Source organism: Scleropages formosus, chromosome 1 (assembly GCF_900964775.1).
Source record: "Scleropages formosus chromosome 1, fSclFor1.1, whole genome shotgun sequence".
NCBI lineage: Eukaryota > Metazoa > Chordata > Actinopteri > Osteoglossiformes > Osteoglossidae > Scleropages > Scleropages formosus.
The window spans coordinates 10964116-10986823 of NC_041806.1; the positions used below are offsets into that span (position 1 = coordinate 10964116).

Here is a 22708-nt window from a genome sequence, read left to right on the forward strand (position 1 = left end):
ACACAGGTACTTGTATATAGTACTGGTAGAGAATACAAATTTACAGAAAACAGAAAACAATAACAATAAAATTATGTGAGTAGCAGAATATTAAATTCATAGGAAATACAAAAGTAATTGCAACTGCTAATGTAATGCAAATGTATGGAGCAGATAGGAAATCTGGAGAAAAGTGAGTCTGAAAGAGATATATTTTGATAGCCTCCTTAAAAGTTGGGAAACAAAGGAAATTCTGTAACTGCCCACAGTTTGGAGTAGATATCCCTGTGGTAAGAGTGTCATGTACTGTAGACAACACTGGCAAAGGACAGCAGCAGAGCTCCTATAGCACCTGCTCAGCCTGAACTGGCTAAAGAGATGACCAAAGTAGACATGAGTTGTGCTTCTGAAGGGTCTGCATGGAAATAAGAAGCTTGCCTGAAGTTGGGCAGTGGTTATAAATCTGGAGTTGTACACTTTGGTCATTCTTATGCCCTAGTATTAGTATTAGTATTTCCTCATGTTATAACATTGATACATCCTTAAAATATGAGCTGCATGGAGGTCTCCTACTTATTTACTGTCAACCCTTAATGATCAGGGCTGTTATCTTGAAAGGTACAGGTTCCCAGTGTGATTCTCTCCTCCTGCTGCAATACCTATGGGCATTGTATTTACACTGAACTGACACAGTAAAAAAAACCTGCTGTATAAACAAGCAAACCATTGTAAGTAGGTGTATAAACTTAATGTTGTATGTAACTTTAAACATCTAGTTAATTCAGACTAACAACTGACAATTATTTACTAATTTATGCAGCTGAGTAATTTTACTGGAGCAATTTTAGGTAAGTAGACGAGATTCTCCAATGAGGTTGGAGATGGACAGGCCACACCATTTGCAGACCAACTCCTAGCATTACTTAACAAGCCCTCACATGGAACCCCCAGGGCAAGAGGAAAAGAGGTCATCCAAAAAACACTTGGTGCCATGATCTGGAGGTAGATGCCAAGAGAATGGGCCATACCTAGGGGTAGCTGGAGAGACTGGCTCAGGACAGAGATGTCTGGAGAGCTGTGATTGGCAGCTATGCCCCAAGAGGGGTAGTAGGCATAACAACTACCTTGCTCAAGAATACTAGAGCTGGAGATGGGGTTCAATTCTGTAATCTTTGGATCCAAGGACAGCAGCTCTAACCACTATACTATCAGCTGCCCCTTATAAGCATCTCTAGACAAAGGCATCAGCTAAATGACATTTCATTTTGTGCTCACTTGTTACTAATTTCATTTTGAAAAAAGTGGAACTAGGAGGTTAGAAGGTGGCTGAGGAACAGGGTGACGAACACAATTCAATTCAATTCAATTTAGTTCAATTCATTTTTATAGAGTGCTCTTCTCATACAGTGACACAGAGCGCTTGAACAAAGGTATAAGGCAGAGAAATACAACAAAGAAGACAGTTGACTACAGACTAGTGTAATACATTATCAATGCATTTATCAAAGTTAAAAGTATGCCTACTGGCCACGGAGAAAAGGAACAAAAAAATCCTAATTGAAGGCTAAGGGAGAAAAAAACCTCTGGGGGTCCAAGTGCCAGTGGCTACCCGCCCCTCCTGGGTATTCTAGATTAAATAAGGTTTCTAAGTCAGAACAATAGAGCAACAAGAAGAAATTCTTAGTAATTGATAACTTAAAGAAGTTAAACAGTTTCAAACATTTTAATACAGAGGTGGAAAAAACAGAAACAGAGCCAAATGGAATGACAGTTGTTAGTGATATGCCCGAGTGAACATATAAGTCTTAAGTCTGGAGTTAAAGATTGAGACAGGGCATTTCTGATAGTAACTTGTAGACTATTCCACAGTTTAGGTCTATAGTTAAAGGAGTGCCCTCCTGCTAAAGTGTTATTGATCACGGGTACTTTAAGGTAACCTGCATCCAATGAACGAAGATATTGTCTTGGAAAGTAAGAATCTTTATTCTCACAAAGGTAAGTCGGAGCAATGCCATGTACTGCCTTATAGATCAGAAGTAGGATTTTTAAATCAACCCTAAGTGTAACTGGGAGCCAACGCAGCAATTTCAGTACAGTGTTACATGGTCGTACTTCCTAGTTCTACTGACAATTCTTGTGGCAGCATTTTGTAGCAGCTGTCGCCTGGATACAGTCTAGTATAGAGAACCTGAAAATAAAGCATTACAATAGTCTAGCCTACTTGAAACAAAAGTATGAACAAGTTTCTCAGCATCTTGCCTACATAGGAATCGCCTTAATTAGCTATATTTCTTAACTGAAAAAAGCACAACCTAGTCAAATCATTAACATGAGACACAAATGATAGCTTTCCATTCAACAAAACACCCAGATCCTTAACATAATCTGTACACTTGAAGCTTATACTGCTTGTGGTAAAAAGTAGTGTGATAGTATCAAGAGTTTTGGCATCACCACCCACCTCAAGTACTTCTGTTTCAGTGGGATTTAGAGATTAAAAAAATTTTTGCTCATCCATAGTTTTATATTGGTAAAGCAATTAGCTAAAGACACCACATGTGATGGGTCACCAGGCTTAAACGAAACAAATAGCTGTGTGTCATCGGCATATGAGTCAAAGCTTATGTTTGTATATTATGTTTGCAAATATCACCCAATGGTAACATATAGAGTGAGACTAATAATGGACCTAATACAGAGCCCTGAGGCATACCATATCAAACTGTAGTTGATATGGAGGAGGTACAGCCATCAGAATTCAAAACAAATTGTTCACAGTTAGCTAAATATGAGTCAAACCACTTCAGGACATTACCCCTTAGTCCAACTGGGGGGCATGGGAGTTAGCTAATCCAGTCCACATGTGTTCTGTGGACTTGGAGAAGGCCTACGACCGTGTTCTACAAGAAATTCTGTGGGAGGTGCTTCAGGAGTATGGGGTGCCGGGGCCACTACTGCGGGCCATTTGGTCTCTGTACACATGGATCGAGAGCTGTGTCTGCATACTCGGCATTAAGTCAAGCCCATTCAATGTGGGAGTTGGACTCTACTAAGGTTGTGCCTTGTTCCCACTCCTGTTTGTGCTTTTCATGGACAGGATATCAAGGTGCAGCTGAGCTCAGGAGGCATTCTATGTGGGGGTCAGATGGTGATGTCTCTGCTGTTTTCAGAAGATGTCCTTTTGGCACCGTTACATGGATTCTGTGCTCTCCCTGTTGCCACCGCGACCCTACTAGGGAGAGCGGGAAAGAAAATGGATGGATGGATAGAGGGATGGATGGATGGATGGATATTGGTGATATAGTTTGGGGCTAAACTATTTAGTGATTTGTAAACAATAAGTAATACTTTGAAGTCAGTTCTATAGGAGACAGGGAGCCAGTGCAGGGATCTAAGAACTGGAGTAATGTGCTCTCTCCTCTTGGTATTTCTTAAGATTCTGGCAGCAGCATTTTGAATGAGCAGAAGTTGTCTGATGGTTTTTTTTGGGGAAGACCAGTCAGGAGAGCTTTACAATAGTCCAATCTTTTGGAGATAAATGCATGTATTAGTTTGTCTAGGTCCTGTTTAAGAACACACCCTCTGATTTTGGCTCTGCTTTTGAGATGATAAAAAGACACTTTAGTTATGGTTTTGATATGGTTAGTGAAACTAAGTTCCTCATCTATTATTATTTCAAGATTTTTGACTTGTCTTGTAATCGTTAGGGCCCTAGAGTCCAGGAAAGCTTTTAATTTGCGTCTATCTGTTTTGTTACCAAAAAGGATTATTTCAGTCTTATCTGTATTTAATTGGAGGAAATTCTGTTGCATCGAGTCACTTATTTTCTTGAGGCACAGATACAGTGAATCTATTGGACTATAGTCATTTGGTGACAGAGCTAAATAGATCTGAGTATCATCCGCATAGCTATGATAAGCTACTTAGCTGTCTTGAAAAATTTGGCCCAGGGGCAGCTTATAGTCAGGTCAAGTCAAGTAGGTTTTTATTGTTATTCTTCTATATAGTTTGTATACAGTGGAACGAAATGTCACTTCTCCGGGACCATGGTACAATACAGAACAGTGTGCAAGACAACATAAAGTGCAAATACACAAGTGTGAGTTGAGTACAGGACAATAAATATACAGAACAGAACAGTAGACACAGAGGACAATAAATTCACAGGACATGGGCTGTAAACTGCAAACTGTTTTGTAGTGTAGCAGTAATAAGTATTAAGTAGCAGCAAAAACAAGTCCCATAATAAAAAGTGTGTGATGCAGCTTTGTAAAGCATAGATTTGCAGTGGTATTGAGTTATACTGGGTTAGCTGTTTGACTGTGCCAGGTGAGCGTTGGGAGGTAGCAGGGTGTTGAGCAATCTGACTGCCTCAGCGAAGAAACTGTTGCGGAGTCTGCTGGTGGTGGCACGGATGCTCCTGTACCTTCTGCCAGATGGCAAGAGGCTGAAAAGTCTATAAGAGGAGTGAGATGGGTCATCCACAGTACTGGCAGCTTTGCGGATGCAGCGGTTGTTGTATGAGGTGTTAATGGTGGGTAGGGAGACTCCAATGATCTTTTCACAATTCACTGTAGGGTCTTGCAGTTGGAGGCTGTGCAATTTCTGTACCACCTTGTGAGACAGCTGGTCAGAATCTCTCTAGTGTTCCTCTGTCGAAGGTGGTGAGGATAGGACAGGGGAGTTTGGCTCTCTTCAGCCTCTGTAGGAACTGGAGGTGCTGTTGGGCCTTCTTGGCTAGGCAGGTGGTGTTGAGAGCCCAGGAGAGGTTCTCCGTCATGTGCACACCAAGAAACTTAGAGGTTTTGACTCTCTCCACAGTTTTTTCATTGATGTGTTGTGTTGAGCGATCTACTCGGGTCCTCCTGAAATCGACAATCACCTCTTTAGTCTTATCAACATTGATAGATAGATTGTTGTCTCTACACCATTCTGCAAGCTGGTTCACTTCCTCTCTGTACGCTGACTCATCATTGTTGCTGAGGGGGCCCACAACTGTAGTATCATTAGCAAACTTGATGTGATTTGAACTGTACTTTGCAGCACAGCCATAAGTCAGCAGGGTAAACAGCAGTGGACTGAGCACACAGCTCTGGGGAGCGCCGGTGTTCAGTGTGCTGGTTCTGGAGGTGAGGTTGCCAATCCTGATGGACTGGGGTCTCCCAGTTAAAAAATTCAGGATCCAGTTACAGAAGGAGATGGTCAGACCCAGCAGGCTCAGGTTTGTTATCAGGGCATATACAGATTAAATAAGAGGGGCCGCAGAACTGATCCTTGAGGGACTCCATAAGTCATAGCGGTACGTTTGAATTCATAATTGCCTATAGTGACAAAATAATCCCTGCCATATAGATACGATTTGAACCATTTAAGTACTGTTCATGACAGGCCAACCCAGTTTTTTAACCCATCTAACAGTATTTTATGGTCAACCATATCAAAAAGTGCACTGAGGTCCAGTAACACCAGGACAGTTAATTTACCTGAATTCACATTTAGGCGAATGGCATTACCTTTATCAGAATCAGAATCAGAATCAGAACAAGCTTTATTGTCAAGTATGTTCACACATACAAGGAATTTGTCTTGGTGACAGAAACTTCCACAGCACAGACAGAATGACAGTGACAAGACACAGATGAGAAGATAGAATATGTGAATAAAGGATAAAAAATATAGAAAAAATATAAAGTACACAATATACAAAAAATTGTCACTAGACATTATATGTATGTACAGGTATGTTCTATATAAATGTAAGGGAATGTGAGTAAGACATATGATGCGAAAAATAGATATAAAGATAAATAGCGCTGTGTATTGCACTGGTTTACTCTCTAGGGGGGGATTTAGCTGTTCATGAGGTAGATGGCCTGAGGAAAGAAACTTTTCTTGTGCCTGGCTGTCCTGGTGCTCAGTGCTCTGTAGCGCCGGCCAGATGGCAAAGGTTCAAAGAGGAAGTGGCCTGGATGTGAGGGGTCTAGAATGATTTTGCTAGCCCTTTTACTGACTTTAGACGAGTACAGTTCTTGGAGAGCTGGCGGGGGTGTGCCGATGATTCTTCCAGCAGTCCGAACTATCTGCTGCAATCTTCTGATGTCTGATTTCGTAGCTGAGCTGAACCAGTTACAGAAGTGCAGAGGACAGACTCGATGACTGCAGAGTAGAATTGCATCAGTAGCTCCTGTGGCAGGTTGAACCTCCTCAGCTGGCGAAGAAAGTATAACCTCTGCTGGGCTTTCTTCACAACGGAGTCTATGTGGAGCTCCCACTTCAGGTCCTGTGAGATGTTGGTGCCCAGGAACCTGAATGACTCCACTGTTGCCACAGTGCTGTTCATGATGGTGAGTGGGGATAATGCTGAGGTGTTTCTCCTAAAGTCTACAGTCATCTCCACTGTTTTGAGCGTGTTCAGCTCCAGGTTGTTATGACTGCACCAGATAGCCAGCTCTTGGACCTCCTGTCTGTAAGCAGACTCGTCACCATCCCGGATGAGGCCAATGAATGTGGTGTCATCTGCAAACTTCAGGAGTTTGACAGAGGGTTCTTTAGCGATGCAGTCGTTGGTGTACAGGGAGAAGAGCAGTGGGGAGAGCACACATCCCTGGGGGGCGCCAGTACTGACCATGCAAGTATTGGATGAACATTTTCCCAGCCTCACTAGCTGCTGCCTGTCTGTCAGGAAGTTGGTGATCCACCTACAGATGGAGGTGGGCACAGAGAGTTGAGTTAATTTGGACAGGATGAGGTGTGGGATGATGGTGTTGAAGGCTGAGCTGAAGTCCACGAACAGGATCCTCACATAAGTCCCTGGTTTGTCCAGATGTTGCAGGATGTAGTGCAGTCCCATGTTGACTGCATCATCCACAGACCTGTTTGCTCGATAAGCAAACTGCAGGGGGTCCAGCAAGGGTCCAGTGTTTATTAGAGCAGTCTCAGTACTGTGGTGTGGACGGAAGCCAGATTGAAAACAGTCAAGACAGTTATTCACTATGAGGAAGTTACTAATTTGAGTAAAGACTACTTTCTCAATAATTTTTCCCATGAATGGAAGATTTGAAAGAGGTCTGTAGTAATTAAGCATGGTGGTAACCAGGTTTCTCTTTTTTAGGAGGGGCTTAATAACAGCAGTTTTCAGTGATGATGGGAAAGTGCCTGATGAGAGAGCTATTAACTATCTGCAGTAATTTTAATGATAGACAACTAAATACGCTTTTTAAAAAAATCAGCAAGCAAAACATGAAGACAGCAGGTTTAAGGTGCAGCATTAATTCCTCCAGCGTTTTACAGTCAATAGCATTAAATTCAGACATGATTGCCATATTCCTCTTATGTAGTAAGATGATCTCATATCATGAGCAAATAAGTGATCTAATGGTTGTAATTTTTCTGTGGAAAAACAATGCAAACTCGTTACATTTTTCAGCAAAGGAGAACTCAGAAACTGACTGTGTTGGTGGATTTGTTAACTCATTCACAATGGCGACTAAATAACAGCTACTGTTTATGTTCTCATTAATGATATTAGAGAAATGATTGTCTAGCCTTGCTAAGCTCCAAGTTAAACATTCAAAGTCTTGTTTTATAAATGTGAAAGTGGATCTGAGCTTAATTTTTCCTCCATTTACACTCAGCCTGCAATCTCTCTTCTGAACAACAACCGCTAAGGCGTTTCTCCATGATAATTTTTGTTTGCCAGAGATTATTTGAACCTTAACTGGTGCTATAACATCAAAAACCCTGATAATTCTGCTGTTTAGGTTTTCAAGCAGATCATCAATGGAACCTGTTGTTGTACATGAAGACCTAGATATAACTTCCATAAATAAAACAGTAGTATTTTCATTAATGTGCCTGTTTGTTTTTTTTTTACTAATTGTAGGTTTGGGCTGAATAACTGGAGACATCAACAGATCAAAGAAAATCCAAGAGTGATCTGTCAGAGATAGATCCCTTATTTCACACACGTTATCTGAAATCACTTGTCCCAAGCGGGGTTGCGACAACCCAGAGCCTAACCCGGCAACACACGGCGAAGGGCTAGAAACACACCCAGGACAGGACGCCAGTCCATCACAGGGCACTCCAAGTGGGACTCGAACCCCAGACCCACCAGAAAGCAGGCACAGGCCAAACCCACTGCACCACCGTACCCCCATCCCTTAGTTCAATGGTTGGAATAGTGAGACCCTTGCTGTTAACCAAGTCCAGGGTATGACCTTGAGAATGAATAGGACCTTTTACATGCTGTGACAGATCAAACATGTCAAACAGGGAAAGAAATTCTTTAGCAAAGATGTCATTAGGATTATCTATGGGGATATTAAAGTTACCAGTTATAATAAAACTGTCAAAATCCTTGATGATTACAGACAGGAGTTCAGAGAATTCATTTACAAAAACAGATGCACATTTTGGAGGTCTGTAGACAACTACTAATAAGAATTGTGGTGTGCTCTTCATAATGGTGCAGAAATATTCAAAGGAGGCAAATTCAGCTAGTGATGTTTGCTTACATTGGTATGCATCCTTAAACAGAACAGAAACACCCCCACCTTTCCTGCCAACTTGAGAAATATTTAAGAATATAAAATAATATTTTATTATTTTAGTTCTGAAGGGCTGGTTCAACAGGAACATTTGAGCTAGAACTGTCATCAAGTCATGTTTCAGTTAAAATCATAAAATCTACTTGGTGAGTAAAAATGAGATCATCAACTAAAAATGACTTGTTGGCAAGAGACCAGATATTAAAAAGTGCTAACCTTAAGGAATTAACAGAGGGCTTCAGGACAGACTGAGTTTGGTGTGAGATATGTATTAGATCTGACCTGTTTACCCTGGGGAAAAAAAGTCCAGTTTAAGTCGAGTATATTTAGAAAGACTTCAAAGATGGCTTCTTCTTGTTTTTCTGTTGCTGAAGTTTTCCATTTGAGTACTAGGGAATGAAAGGACTATTATTTTTGTGTTCTAAATCAGCAAGATTCCAGATTGACCTTAGCAGCATCTTCCTTTGAGTTCTTACAAATTCAATGACTGCATGTTTTATGTGCTATAATAATTGGTGCTTAGGCATATGTAAAACTTCACCCCAAATGAAGTCAATAACATTATTATTATATTATTATTGACGCCCCTGATTGTTTAAAATTTTCACTACTACGAACAGGTAAGAGGCCTCGCTTGGCGCCCCCTGGTGAAACAGATCAGACATCCAGAAGATCGCTAGGTGTCGCTATTATCCCATTTTAAACGCCAAAAATGTACTTTCCAAAAAAGTTACGAACTGTTACCGCAAGTTTTGTAGGGAAACATAAAAAACATAAAACCAGAATGTCGCACGTGTGTTATATACAGCATAAAAACGTATGCAGAAATTAATTCAATTTGGGCAACAGAGTTTCTCGTCCAAAAAAGTTGAATTTATTTGAACCCTAGTTTCCACAAATTCATTATTATTTGTTATTATGGCTATGCTAAAACGTTTTAACTGAACGCGACAGGTGTAAATATAAAATAACACAAACGGCTGAGAAGCATGCAGGTGGCCTATAGGCGTTCTTTCTTGATGACATGGTGCCACTGCGCTGCGGAGGGGCTCGCGCTCCGGTTGCCGTGTTTATCGCTGGGCACAGTGCATTCTGGGAAACTCTCGGCCTACCAAACATGGCGTTTCAATGACAGCTGCTGGACTTCCATTATCTTCTCGGCCGCTGATAAATAGTAGTGGGACCGCTAACGGAGCGCTCTTCTTCCACAGATTTCGTTTATCGGCCCAGCTCAGACCTGGCCGCCTGTCCACGAGAAACCCGCAGAAAAACTCGAGGCGTTTGCAAGTCGGAGTCACGCCCACGGCTGCGATCGACCCGTTAGCTTATCGGCTAACCTGCACTAAGTGACCGACTGAGAGAGCGACCGACGGTTTGACGGACCGACACACACTCAGACACGCAGGCACTGCTGCCTCATGCTTGCTGACAGCGGAATGTGCGCCCCGTAGTGAGTTCCTTCGTGACAACGGATAGCCGAGCTCTGTCCGGGACCGTTTCATGCGCGCCGTCCTGTCCGGCTCGTCCGGCGGAGGACTGAGACATGGGCTCCGGGCCGGTGGACTCGTCCCAGTGGCTCTCGGTGAAGGAGGAGACCATCTTCCTGCACGACGGCCTCATCCGGGTTACGGACCTGGCCGAGCTGCCAAGCGAAATAGGCGCTTCGGAGCAGGGCGACGCCGAGCAGGAGGTGAGTGCGGCCATCGTGCGTCGCGCTCGTGGGTGGCGACGCCGGCGCCGTACCGCCGGCTGACCGCCACAGGAAACACGTACGGCGTGGTACTGCCACGTTCACACCCAGGTTCCCGCTGAGATAACGAACAGACAGTGGTCGTCAAAAGGGCCGAACCGTCTTCCCGTGCGAGGGGTGAGGCGTCTCCATGGCGATCTCCTCTCCGCACGAGACCGCGGCCCCTCGGTGACACGCAGTGCAGTGCGGTGCGGTGTCTGTCAGCCGCCCGAGCCGCTTTCTTCCTGCATTGATGGGCTGTAGGTGCCGACGTCGTCGCTTGGTTGTTTTTATTAATAAATGAAGGTTTTTTTTTAACCATCACGGCTGTGACCGACGCCTGTTTTGTCCAATTCCAAGCACAGAGTGTTAGGTAATCCGCTTATTTGTTATTGATTTGCTCAATTTATATTCTTAACTCTGCAGTCACAGTGATTACCTTCACAGAAGAGTATTACAGGGATTTGAACCAGCAACCTCCAGGTTGTGAACAGGCCTAAGAGGCACATCACCTGCTGGCCCAGCCTATTACAGTGTGTGATGAGTCACTGTAAGGAGGGTGACCACAGCTCTGCTCGCTCTTGGAGACCTGCTTAAGTGTGTTTACCTGTGTGTTGAGGTTTATCTTACACACACACACACACACACACACAGTACTGTGTATGGATGCTCTTGGTGTGGAGCATGTGCATGTCACACCTCAGACATGTAGACATTGACAAGTACTCTAGCACCAGCACCATCTTTTTTGAGGGGGTTGCTTTCCTCTTTCCCCTTTGACACTTATTACTGTATACAGTACTAATACTGCACTAGTGGCCAGTACTGCAGTGTGAGATCAATGTTTCTCATATCCAGTCCATCTGTTTTCCAAAATAACCTTCAGCAGTTCTGAGTGCTACTCTATCACAGCCACTCCTGAGAATCAAGGCAGGGAGAACCACCAGTGGGAGTCCACCAAAGGCTGACACAAACTCGGTCACATACCATGGGCAACATAGTTACGAGTTTACCTGGAACATGTATCTTGGCACTGTGGGAGGAAACGGGGATACCCAAAGAAACCAGTGTGAACAAGGGGAGAACATGCAAACTCCACACTGACAGCCATATTTGAATCCACAGCCCAGGAGATAAAGCACCACTGCTGTCTGCTGCACCACTGTGCTGCTCCTGCTGTGCAGCAGCAGGGCTGTACCATAAGTAATCAAGACCATCAGGTTTTTTTTTTTTTTTTTTTTTTTTTTCTTCCCCCCCTCCCCCTATGGTATTTTAGTGTTTTTCAGTTTCTCTGCAACTTTTACATTGGTAAATAGACATCAAAGTACTAAGTTTAACACTCTGACTGGTTTTATAAGACTGTATGTGTGATTATTCCCAATAAGTCATTCCAAGTTATTGCCTATTCACACTGAAAACAGTGTAAACATGCCCCCCCCCCCACAGTCTATATTTTTATTGCTGATTTATCTTGTGTGCATGCTTGCGTGTGTGCGCATGCCTTATCTACCTTCCACTTGTAGTGTGTGCCTCTGTATGAACATGTGTACCAGCACTAGGTCAAAAGTGTTTGGGAGCTTGATGGTGACATGGTGTGTCCACCACGATGTTCTGTTAATTTACTTTTTGTTGTTAATTACTGAAGTAATTTTAGGTAAACATTTATTTCATCCTTTCAAAAGCTGCAGAGCTAAATTACCTTTTGATAGTTATGGTTAAAAAGTGCAATTTGCTGCTATGTTTCTTGTATCTGGGTGTGTTTTTGTGTTAAACATTTGTAGTGCTTTCTGTTGGAGGGGTTAAATGGGTAAAACATCAGTGTATTCTTCCCTCCATTCTAAGAACCCTGTTTGTTCTACATTGACATTTCTTTTTATACTTTCAGCAGCAACACTGGATCACAGCAACATGTTATAAGTACATGCACACACATAGCACAAGGACACAAGTGCACTGTCCAGCATTCATATAAATTATAATGCATATTAATTTCCCTTGCCTCATACATACACACTCTTGACATATTAGAGATGCCCACTGCATCTTATGGCCCCACTTACCTACACTATGTCTGGGGTTCTACTCCCTTGGTCTGATCCCTGGGCCCCCGGATGGGGGCTCCATTTGCAGCATGTTTCTGCTACAGTGCTGGCCTCACGTCCCCTTTTTTGTAGGAGCCCATCTGGGGGGAAATCAGAGTCCTGCAGTGTGTCCCTGGCTGTCCCCCCCCCCCCGTGTTTATTCACTTAGCTCATGTTTTTCTTCACAGCAACATACTGTAGTGCTACTTGCACTCATTTGCCCACTTATACAGCTGGGTAAATATCAGCTAATATCAACATCCCCAAAGAAACATTTCCACTCTTAATGCTGTAGAAGCAGCTTTATGGGATTAGTACTAGAATCACATTTACATTTATTCATTTATCTTATGCTTTCCTCCAAAGTCACTTACAGGGTTAAGCCGCTCTCACTGATTTACACATTTATACAGCCGGGTAATTTTTACTGTATCAGTTCAGGGTAAGTGCCTGGATGATGGGTATTACAGCAGGAGATGGGAGTGCTAACCACTGCACCACCTGCTGTAAGCTGAGGGTGGTGCCAGTAGAGAATTGCTTACTGTCTCAGTCCGGTAGAGGGAGTCTCAGGGGATTGGTGCCTACTCCACTCCACCCGACCCTGCAAACTCTTTTACAGCAGCATTGGTCCTGCTTCAGTCCACGTGACATCTAAAGAGATCAGCCTTTTGATGCAAGTTGGGGGGGGGGGGTGCTGATATTTGTATGCATGAGCGGTAGAGAAATGGTCCCTGTGGACTTCCAGTGAGCCGTCCATATCGTATTACCATGCACTTACAGTGCACTTTGGCCCTCAGCTCCAGAAAGGCAGTCAGGCGGCTGAGAACCCAGGCAGCAGTGAGCAGGGGAAGGATGGGCTTGGGGCTGGACTCTCCAAATGTCACCATCCAACAATGCCCTCTTCTGTGTTATTCCTTGGGTGAGCTACAGTGTTGTGTGGTCCCCTGTGCTCGCATGGCCTCTGTGTGGCCGCCACACTTCCCACCTTGGAGGGGCTGCCGTGGTGACTGTGTGTGAGCACGAAGGAGTCCCCTTCTCATCCAGGACACTGGAGTACTGTTAGCCCTGTGTCTCAAATGAAATCAGTATGAAATGCTTGTTCTAAAGGCATCCCCCCCAGGCATGGTAAGCCCAGAGCACATCACAATCAGTATGTGTAGGATGCCACTGAAGTGCAGATGTTGCACAACCATTTATTTAATTGCTAGAGGTCCCATACTTGTAGGTTATTACCTGTCTTGCTGGATTTAATGTACTCTTAAGAGCAATTTAAATATGCTTGGGTTAAATGAGCACCCTGCTAATTAAGCTTTAATCTTTTTTTCAGTAGTTCTGTGTTGTTCTGGTTCAAGCTGTGAATTCTGATGGACTAGGAAGTGGACCGTCCTTTCTGTGCATTGTCTCTCCATGCGCAGTTTCCTGGGTAGCAAATCAGATTTGCGGCTCCAGAGATTTGGCTTTGGGAGATGACTGCTCGTTGACCAGTGTCATCACTGCCGCCTTTCACTCAGTGTCTGTACTGAATTTACAGGCCTCCTATCTGCTTCCACATGCTATGTGGCTGTGGGTGAAGGAGTGGCTCCGGGTGCTTTGTGTCCCAGCTTCTCACAAGCAAAGTGTGGCTAGAGTGGTACACAACTAACATGGTGTTTTCTTTATTTTGAAATTTTATAGGGGGGTAGAACTGATACTGATAGTGAAATTGCAGTATAACGTAGTATTTTACCCCATTTTAAAGAAAACATCTTGCCCCTGTTAACAGCCAAACAGTGGGCATGGCTTTGTGGTGTCTGTGTTATGGTGCCACTGATTGGAGAGAGAATTTTCTTAATGCTACAGGTTAGTGAGGATGAAATGTGTGTGAGGATAGCTCTCACCTGTTCTTTTCTCCATGTTTACTTTACAAATGCTCTTCTCCAGTGATGTAATGATTGTGTAGCCCACACCTTTATCCAAGGTGACTTAGTGCTAGATACCAGACACTAAGCTCTTAAGATCACTTTCACGTTCACCCAGTGGAGCAGTGTAACACACCCACAGACACTGCAGGGAATGTAGAGTCACCAACCTACCTGAAATGCATATCTTTGGACTGTGGGAGGAAACCAGAGCACCTGGACGAAACCCACTGGAACATGGGGAGAGCACACAAACTCCATGGAGACTGAGCGGGAATCGAACCTACAGCTAGGCACTGTCAGCTGTGCCGCTGTGCTGCACTCTCCTGCCGCCTCTTTGCTCACTCGGCAATGTGTGACTCAGCTGCATCTCCCCGATTGTGTCTCCGCTGACTGTCTCACCTCCTGTCCTATGTGCAGATTCTAACATTCGAGACGAAGAACCCGGCGGAGTTGGCCGAGCGCCTGCGAGCTGTGTGCGGTAACCAAAGCAATGCCTATGCCCGGCTGCTGGAGTACCGGCTGAATGCGTTGCGTGGCCTGTGGGGGGCCCAGCGACAGCTGGCCCTGGAAGAGCAGCAGGAGCGAGAGGGTGCTGGTGACGAGGAGGCGCTGGCCCTGCTCAAGAGACAAGGCCTGCTACAGCAGCCTGAGCAGGCGCCCTTCACGTCGCGTGTGGGCCTTCTTCTCGTCTTCCCGCTGCTGCAGTCACAGTCACGCAGCGACCCAGCCCTCTGCAGCATCACGGCCGAGGTGCTGCTCACCTGTCTGCGTGACTGCCAGCCACTGAGCCTGAGCAAGGAGCCAGCTGACTGCCTCAGTGGCTTGGAGAGCCTTCTTTGCTCCTGGCTGGAGGAGCCCGAGCTGCCGCAGCAGCGCTTGGCCTCAGCTGCCGGGCCCCTTGTGCACCGACAGCGGGAGAACGCCGCCGCAGCCCTCGTGGCTCTAGCCTGCGCCAGGTGAGGATACTTGGGTATGAGCTGCTCTGCATCAGCTTTCTGTACTTGTTAGGTTCTCTGCTCAGTGTTTTGAGGAGTGAAAATAACGTTGTACCAGTTCCCTCCTGCCGCACATGGAGTAGAGCACCCTGGTGATTTGGGATGTTTTTGGAAATGCCAGCGCATGTCATATATAGGTGATCCTTGGCTTACGAAGGGGTTCTGTTCCAATGACCTTTTAGCAAGTCCACTTTTTGGGAAGCTGAAAATGCCCTTAAACAGCTGGGGACAGCTGATAGCATAGTGGGTAGAGCTGTTGCCTTTGGATCCTCATCTCCAGCTGTAGTACCCTTGAGCAAGGCACTTATGCTAAATTGCGCCAGTAAAACTACCCAGCTGTACAGTATATATGCGTAAGTACTTGTAGGTAGATTAACATTGTAACTTGCTTTGGAGAAAATGAATAAATGTAGGGGGTGCGGTGGCGCAGTGGGTTGGACCGCGGTCCTGCTCTCCGGTGGGTCTGGGGTTCGAGTCCCGCTTGGGGTGCCTTACGACGGACTGGCGTCCCGTCCTGGGTGTGTCCCCTCCCCCTCCGGCCTTACGCCCTGTGTTACCGGGTAGGCTCTGGTTCCCCGTGACCCCGTAAGGGACGAGCGGTTCTGAAAATTGTGTGTGTGTGTGTGTGTGTGTGTGTGTGTGAATAAATGTAAATTTTCAGTTAGAAGGACGAAACTACTGTGCTCAAAAGTAATATAAGGTTAATGGATGGAAGTTGTAGGTTTGGGTGTTTGTAAGTTGAATATGTTTTAATTTGAGGACTACCTTTAGCAGTATTAATGTAAGTGGCATTCGTTAGACTTAAGGGTAGGGCTGCTGCCTTTGAACTCTAAGGTTACAGGTTCAAATCCCACCTCCTGCTACATCTTTAATCAAGTTACTTATACTCAACCATCCCAGTAAAAATTATCCAGTTTTACAAATGGATGAATCATTACCAATGGTTCTGTGTTAGGTCGCTTTGGAGAAAAGTGTGTGCGTGTGACCGTCCAGGGTGGGTCCCCTCCCCCTTCAGCCTTGCGCCCTGTGTTGCCGGGTTAGACTCTGGCTTGCTGTGACCCTGCTCGGGACAAGTGGTTGTAGACATTGTGTGTGTGCGCGTGTGCTCATGCTTGAGCATGCACGCACTGTATATAATCCTTTATACAAGACCTCTTATCACACTATGGGTGACGACTGTGCGAAAACCAGAGAATCCCTTTTGCGCCCTGGCCTTTAGTAGCAAAAACGACCATTGTTTCAGGGAACAGTCCAGGTCAGGGCTTTCCCCGTGAACAGGGTGCTCTCGTTAAATGGTGATCGTTGTTCCTTTTTGTCTTCTTTGTTTTTCCCAGTTTCGCTCTGTATTGGGGCACCTGTGTGCAAAGCCTTTTGTAAATGACACTATTGTATAGCTCAGGAGAAATCTGCTTGCATCCATATGGAATAGACAAATTGCAACACAGATGTAAAAGTGTGCAAACTGTCAATTTTTGCTCCAGTGCTTCGTGAACTTGTCTACAGTTTTAAAATAACCAAATGATGTTTACTCACATCAGTTGTGAAATGGTGAGTAAAGCAGGGTCTCAGCAGAGACAGTAGGAGCATGAGGAGGCCTGTTAGTCCACAAATTCGCCAAGCACACACTCAGCACATTAATATTCACATATGAACTTTAAAAGCACACACAAACAAGCATTTTGTATTTAGTCCTTTTTTTTGGATGATCTCATTGTTCTGCAGTTGTAGGTAATAGGAATGTGCTGCTGGGGTTCCAGTTTTATCTGTGCCACGGCAACTGAAGCTTAGAGTCTCATTGAGTCAATATGTCAGCTTCTTTGAAATGAATGAAGTAGATGGTTGCACTTGATCTCAAAAAATGGGAAAATGCAACATTGCATAAAGTCGGTTTGTTATATTAAATACCTTTTTCCGTAACAATAATATATATTTGGAATTTTCTGTGAGATGCCAGTATTTATGTGGTAGTATACATGTCCAATACTGTGCGACCCTGTTTTGCTGTACTTCTGTTAGTGTAAGTAAAACTGCTGTGGAGGCAGTAGAAGATGAAGAATGTAATGTAATATTCTTAATACCAGATCCGTTATACTGGAATTTTGGCTAAAGTTCATTAATTCAGGGATACTTGTTTATTGATAAGGGGTCAAGCACATGTCTTCTGTCTGATATGGTCTAACTTCACCTTACATTGAACATGTCACCATTTAGCTTGCTTGTGTATATAATGTGTTTGTGTGAACAGTGTGTGTCTAGTTGTGATTATGCCCAGCCTACATCATGCAAGCATTAACTTGCGCAGACTTCAGGAATTTGCACCACACACACAGTCTGAAACCGCTTATCCTGAGCGGGGTCGCAGCGAGCTGGAGCCTAACCCGGAAACATAGGGCACAAGGCTGGACGGGGAGGGGGGACACCCAGGACGGGACGCCAGTCTGTGGCAAGGCACTCCAAGCAGGACTCGAACCTCAGACCCACCAGAGAGTGGAACCTGGCTAAGCCTGCTGCGCCATTGTGCCCCTTGCGTGCACTTGGTTTAAATTTTTACCTTACTTGCTGTAAACAATTAGATGTGGACAGTAATATTAAACTATTTGGTCCTGTTGGACTGTCGTCTCCTACAATGAGTCTGTCTTATCCAAATGCAGGGGCTCGCTGAAGACCTTCATTCATACTGTTCACCTTCTGCAGAAGCAGAAAGACCTGGGCCAGCTACCTGTAGCTGATGTACTCTACAGGTAAAGCAGGGTTCTTGGAGCTCAAGGGTCAATCCTGCAGCAAGTAATTGTGGGGTACCCCATGGGGTTGCCCTTGCTCTTGATCCTGTCAGCCCTCTCCTGTCTGCCCCTGCAGGCTTCTCCTGCTTGAGGGAGGCCCTGGATCCCCTTCCTGCCTTCTTGGGGGTAAGCACAGTGTCTCTTGGGGGTTCGAGGACATGCTGCCAGCACCAGACAGTGGAGTAGCAGGCTCCGAGAGTAAAGGTGAGTGTGGAATGTTACAGGAATGCAAATTTAAGTGGTAAAAAGATCGCTCTTTCTTCGAATTTTGTCCAGAACGTCTTAAAGTGCAATTTTGATATTCATAGCTCGTATGTTTATGGATGAAATTGTCACAAGGTTCCCCCCCCCCCCCCCAAAGGGAATAGACCTAGTAAGCATCTGGTTCCAGTCTGTGCCTGCACCAGTCCCATTTTAGGTGTACTGGTAGCCCCACATAAGCCCTGTGTACCTGGTGGTCAATGTATGAACATAGTTGTGTTGCTGTGCAGCCTGTGTTGCACCCTCCCAGCTTGGTTCTCACGACATCGCAGGGCTCTTTGTGCGCAGTAGTACTGGAATTATTTCATCATACGTTGCAGTTCCTCAGGTTTTTATTTCTCATATTTGGGTTTTTGGTGATCTTGAGACTCTGAACCTGAACATAGAAATTTGATTGAAATTTTGGATGGTCTTTGTTAGCCCATTTTTCTGTGAAAGGTGTGACTTGGCCTGTCACAGTCTCATGGTTGTGCTGACCATGGACAGTCTGTGTCAAAAGTGGGCCAGAATAACCTGAAACTTGGAGCCTGTGGTTATACAACAGACAGGTCATGTGGACAGAAAGATGACTTGGGAACAAGCCTGACTGAATGGTCCCCTTCCTGGACCTGCTGCTCTGAGGACACAGGGATATCTACTCAGTGAGCCCCTGTCCCTTTGACTCAGTGTAACACTGGATCTTAATCTTAGAAACACAACTGGAACCAAAAGTCTGTCTGTAACATGATTTGTCTGTAAGTAACAGATGGTGTAATGGTTAGTGATCCACTGCCTTTGGATTTCAAGGACCCAAGTTTGAATCACACCTCCTGCCATAGTACTCTTACCGTGCTTACCGTGAACTGATCCAGTACAAAATTACCCAGCTGTATATTCAGTGTACTAAGTTGCTTAGGAGAAAAGCATCAGCTAAATGAAGAAGTTTAAATCCACCTGCTACATCAAAATCAATATGTTTAATAATTCAGGTGTCCCTCCATTTATTCATTGCCTAAGTTATGTAAACATCTCAGATGATGCTATAATCAATTAAAAAAATCTGAAAAGCTTTGTTTATTCCATTCTCATCAACCACTCATCCTTTGTAGGGTGGCTGTGTTCCAGAGCCCATCCTGGAAACAAGGGGCATGAATTAGGGAATGCAGTCGACACAATGGAGATACCAGACCATGGCAGGACCTTAATTTTGTCTTGTTGCACCTCACTTCAAGTTAATACATTTGTCAGCATCTGGCAAATTTCAGTTGGCCTATGGTGTAATTTTCAAAAACATTTCTATTAAGTAGGAATTTTGTCAATTAGTGCAATATTAAAATGACAGGAATTTTAGACAATATATTTTTATTTTCAGTTATTCTGATTGTGTTTATCACATAAATGTACAACATGCCATGTTCCTCATCTTGTTACCGACATTTTTAAACACAAGACACCATCAGAATGCACTGGAAGTCAATCCAGCTACTCTCCCTCTCTATTGGGGTGCAATTTTATGTGTTTTTACCAGTGTCTGAACAAGGAAGTGCTGGTGATGTACATGTCATAAAAACATTTTTTTAAAAAAAAAAAAAAAAACAGAAGAAAATACAAACTTTTTCCTTTATTTTAAATGTATCTTCAAAAATTCAAAACTTGAATATCCATAACATGGGCACCCAGAGCAGCGTCCACCCAGTTGCTGTGGAATTTGTTTTGCAGTTCAGCTCAGCAAACAAATGGGTACTAGTACTGAGCACAAGAATGGCTTGAAGATCTTATTTTTCCCACTTTCCCCCTCAGCCTATAGCCTCCCAACTTGCCTGTGTTCACGTTCCCCTTTTTTACAAGGCTCGAAGTCTGTATGGTGTGCAACCTCCTTTGGTGGTGTTCTGCATCTAGGAAGACAGTGTGACCTTTCTTCATCTTCCCTCATCTTCTGTCTACAGACACAGACCTGGGGCGTTGCCTAGCCACTGACGGACTCTATCTCTACACCACTAACTCCTTTGGGAAGGGAATCAGCAAGCTGGGGTCCGGCCTTCATGGTACTCTGCGGTAATACAATACCTCCTTTACAGTGCTGAGACAGGAAAAAGGCACTAAAAATACTTCCCTCGCCTGCTCCTCTTGGGAAGGCGACACCCTTGCTTGTTCCATCACAGTGTGTGGCGAGGGCTCATGATGTGGGATGCTTGAGGCTTCACTGTGTCTGTTTCCTGTGCCTCTCCCAGGGGGTTTGTGTACTGCCGAAATGAGGACCTGGAGCCTGGATGGGTGGTGTTTGGTAGCGGGCGCCTTTTGCACCGCCCCGCATCCTTTGACACCAAGCCTCATCAGCTGTGCCAGGTCATCGACCCCTTCACGCTCCAGGTGACTGCCGCCTCTAGTGTTGGGGCTTTATTTTAAAGCTATAAGCATGTGGTGGCTATGCTGAAGTCAGAGTTCTGACTGCTTTTTGCAGGTGTGCCAGATTGTGCCCATGCCTGCTCATCACTTCCTGGTGGGCAGCAGTATGAGCACCCTGCACCTGTGCTCTGACGGGACCTACCTATACTGGATCTGGTCACCTGCCAGCCTCAACGAGAAGACGCAGAAGGGCCACTCGGTCTTCATGGATGTCTTTAAGTTGACAGTGAGAATCGTGTTTGTCTTTTCTTTCAATCCATTTGTTCAATTACAATCTTTTTTTCTCCATTAACTGCAAAGTCAAACCCTAATTTTTCAGCTTCCATGCAAGATCTGAAAAAAACACACTTGTTGGAAATGGAAGTAATATCTGTAAAAATCTGGATGGAATCATGCCACTTGCGCTTTAAATTTTGTCTTGGATTTTTATCTATCTCTTTGATGGGAACACTGACCCAATATCTGCGAGGGGAGCTATTTCTTCTAAGGGTTGATGTGGCCTGAGATGTGAAATCATAAGTAGCTTTATCTTAAACAGTTTGCATGGGTTCAGCAACTTTTTTTGAAATCCTCTGCTGGACATCAAGTAAAACCAGTGGTGGAAACACTATTTGTCCCCCAACTTCCTCAACCTCTGTGGCTCTCCCATAGGCTCAGTCTGGGCTCTGCATGGCAGAAGTCTTACAGGAGCGGGTCATTCTCACCCGGAAGGAGGGAGAGTCCTCAAAGTGTCTGAATGACCTACTGCTGAGCCGCATGTCCCGCTTCCGCGCCTCGCACTCTGCTACGCTGGCAGCGCTCACCGGCTCAGCCATCACGAACACGGTGAAGGAGGAGCAATCCGGTAGGTTTATGCTCACATTCTGATGTGATGCCTTGTGCACATGTTCTCCTAGACTTACTGTGCTACTGTGCTGGACATCCTGCTCTCCTCTCTGTGCTTTCTTTAATCCCGCTTGATTACCTGCGTTCTAAACTGATTCTGTTATTAGACTCAGTAGTGTAAATTACCTTGTCCTGCTATAAAGTGGCATGGCATCTATAATTGGTGTGTGTGTTTTTTTTTTTTTTTTTTTTTTTTTTTTTTAAAAAACACTTGACGGTTGCTAAGGTACAAATTTGAAAAATAGTTCTCATGTTTGTTGGTGTGGATGTGAGCGCCGCCACCTGGCTTATTTGTGCATTCCTGGTCAACACTTGTGATGTTTTGTTTTGTTTGGCCCTTTTACCATCTCAGCAGTGAATACCAGCTGTGGGCTTCCTCTGAAGACTCTGCGCAAGACACCAATGTATGTGTGCGGGACCTACCTGGTGATGCTGGCGTCACCACCGGGGGTGTCGGGCAGTTCTGCCACTCGCTCTCTGTTTGGGGGCAGCAGCAGTCTGTCGTCTCTCAAAAGTAAGCAGAGGCTTTTCTTCAGCCTCCCTGGGCCTTTAATCACCTCTTCTGTAAGCTTGTCCTGCTGTGTGTTTCCCTGTGTTGAGCAACAGCGATTCACTGTGCGTTCCTCTCCCTGTCTCTCTCTCTTTCAGTCCTAGCCTCCAGCCTGGTGTTCAGCATTGCAGATGGGCAGTTCAGCAGCCGTGCAGACCTCATCGATGCTCCAGGCAGCTCCCTTGGCCGTGGGGCTCAGGTGTCAGGTTTAGGTAAGCTCACTCTGGAAGGACTGTTATGTTTTATGTAGCTTTTCTATTCTGTAGAAGGCCTGTTGTGTTGAGTCAAGTTTTCCTTACTTATCCAGGGGCGTGCTATGATGCTCTCAACAACCTGATCTGGACATGTTCCAGTGACTACATGGACCAGTGGTGCAACCCTGGCAACCAGGCTTTCCATCACGTGTGTCACAGGCTTGGTGTCAGCCATGTCATCAAGGAGCCCAAAGGTGGGTGTGGCCTCAGGACCTGAATACTCTTGCCTAAAATGATGCAAACCTCTCCTTTGAGTAAATGCTCATTTTAAGTGTTCTAAAACCCTACCGTAAGGTTACAAGAGTGCTAATCTAACTTTCATTTGATTAAAAATAACACATTTATCTTTAAAATGTTTT

At 44.8% G+C, this 22708-nt stretch overlaps 1 protein-coding gene across 6 annotated transcripts in view; it reads left to right on the forward strand.

The window, feature by feature from the left end:
- Positions 1-9388: 9388 nt before the first annotated feature.
- Positions 9389-22708, forward strand: part of hectd4 (HECT domain E3 ubiquitin protein ligase 4) — a 73163-nt gene continuing 59843 nt past the window's right edge. For all 6 annotated transcript variants that reach the window (XM_018752933.2, XM_029258961.1, XM_029258993.1 and 3 more), the window contains exons 1-11: positions 9389-10218; positions 14657-15195; positions 17886-17975; positions 18091-18218; positions 20201-20309; positions 20486-20624; positions 20716-20886; positions 21312-21504; positions 21898-22059; positions 22194-22307; positions 22403-22543. In XM_018752933.2, coding sequence (XP_018608449.2) covers positions 10072-10218; positions 14657-15195; positions 17886-17975; positions 18091-18218; positions 20201-20309; positions 20486-20624; positions 20716-20886; positions 21312-21504; positions 21898-22059; positions 22194-22307; positions 22403-22543 — 1933 coding nt within the window. In that variant the 5' untranslated portion in view covers positions 9389-10071. The remainder of the gene's footprint in view (positions 10219-14656; positions 15196-17885; positions 17976-18090; positions 18219-20200; positions 20310-20485; positions 20625-20715; positions 20887-21311; positions 21505-21897; positions 22060-22193; positions 22308-22402; positions 22544-22708) is intronic.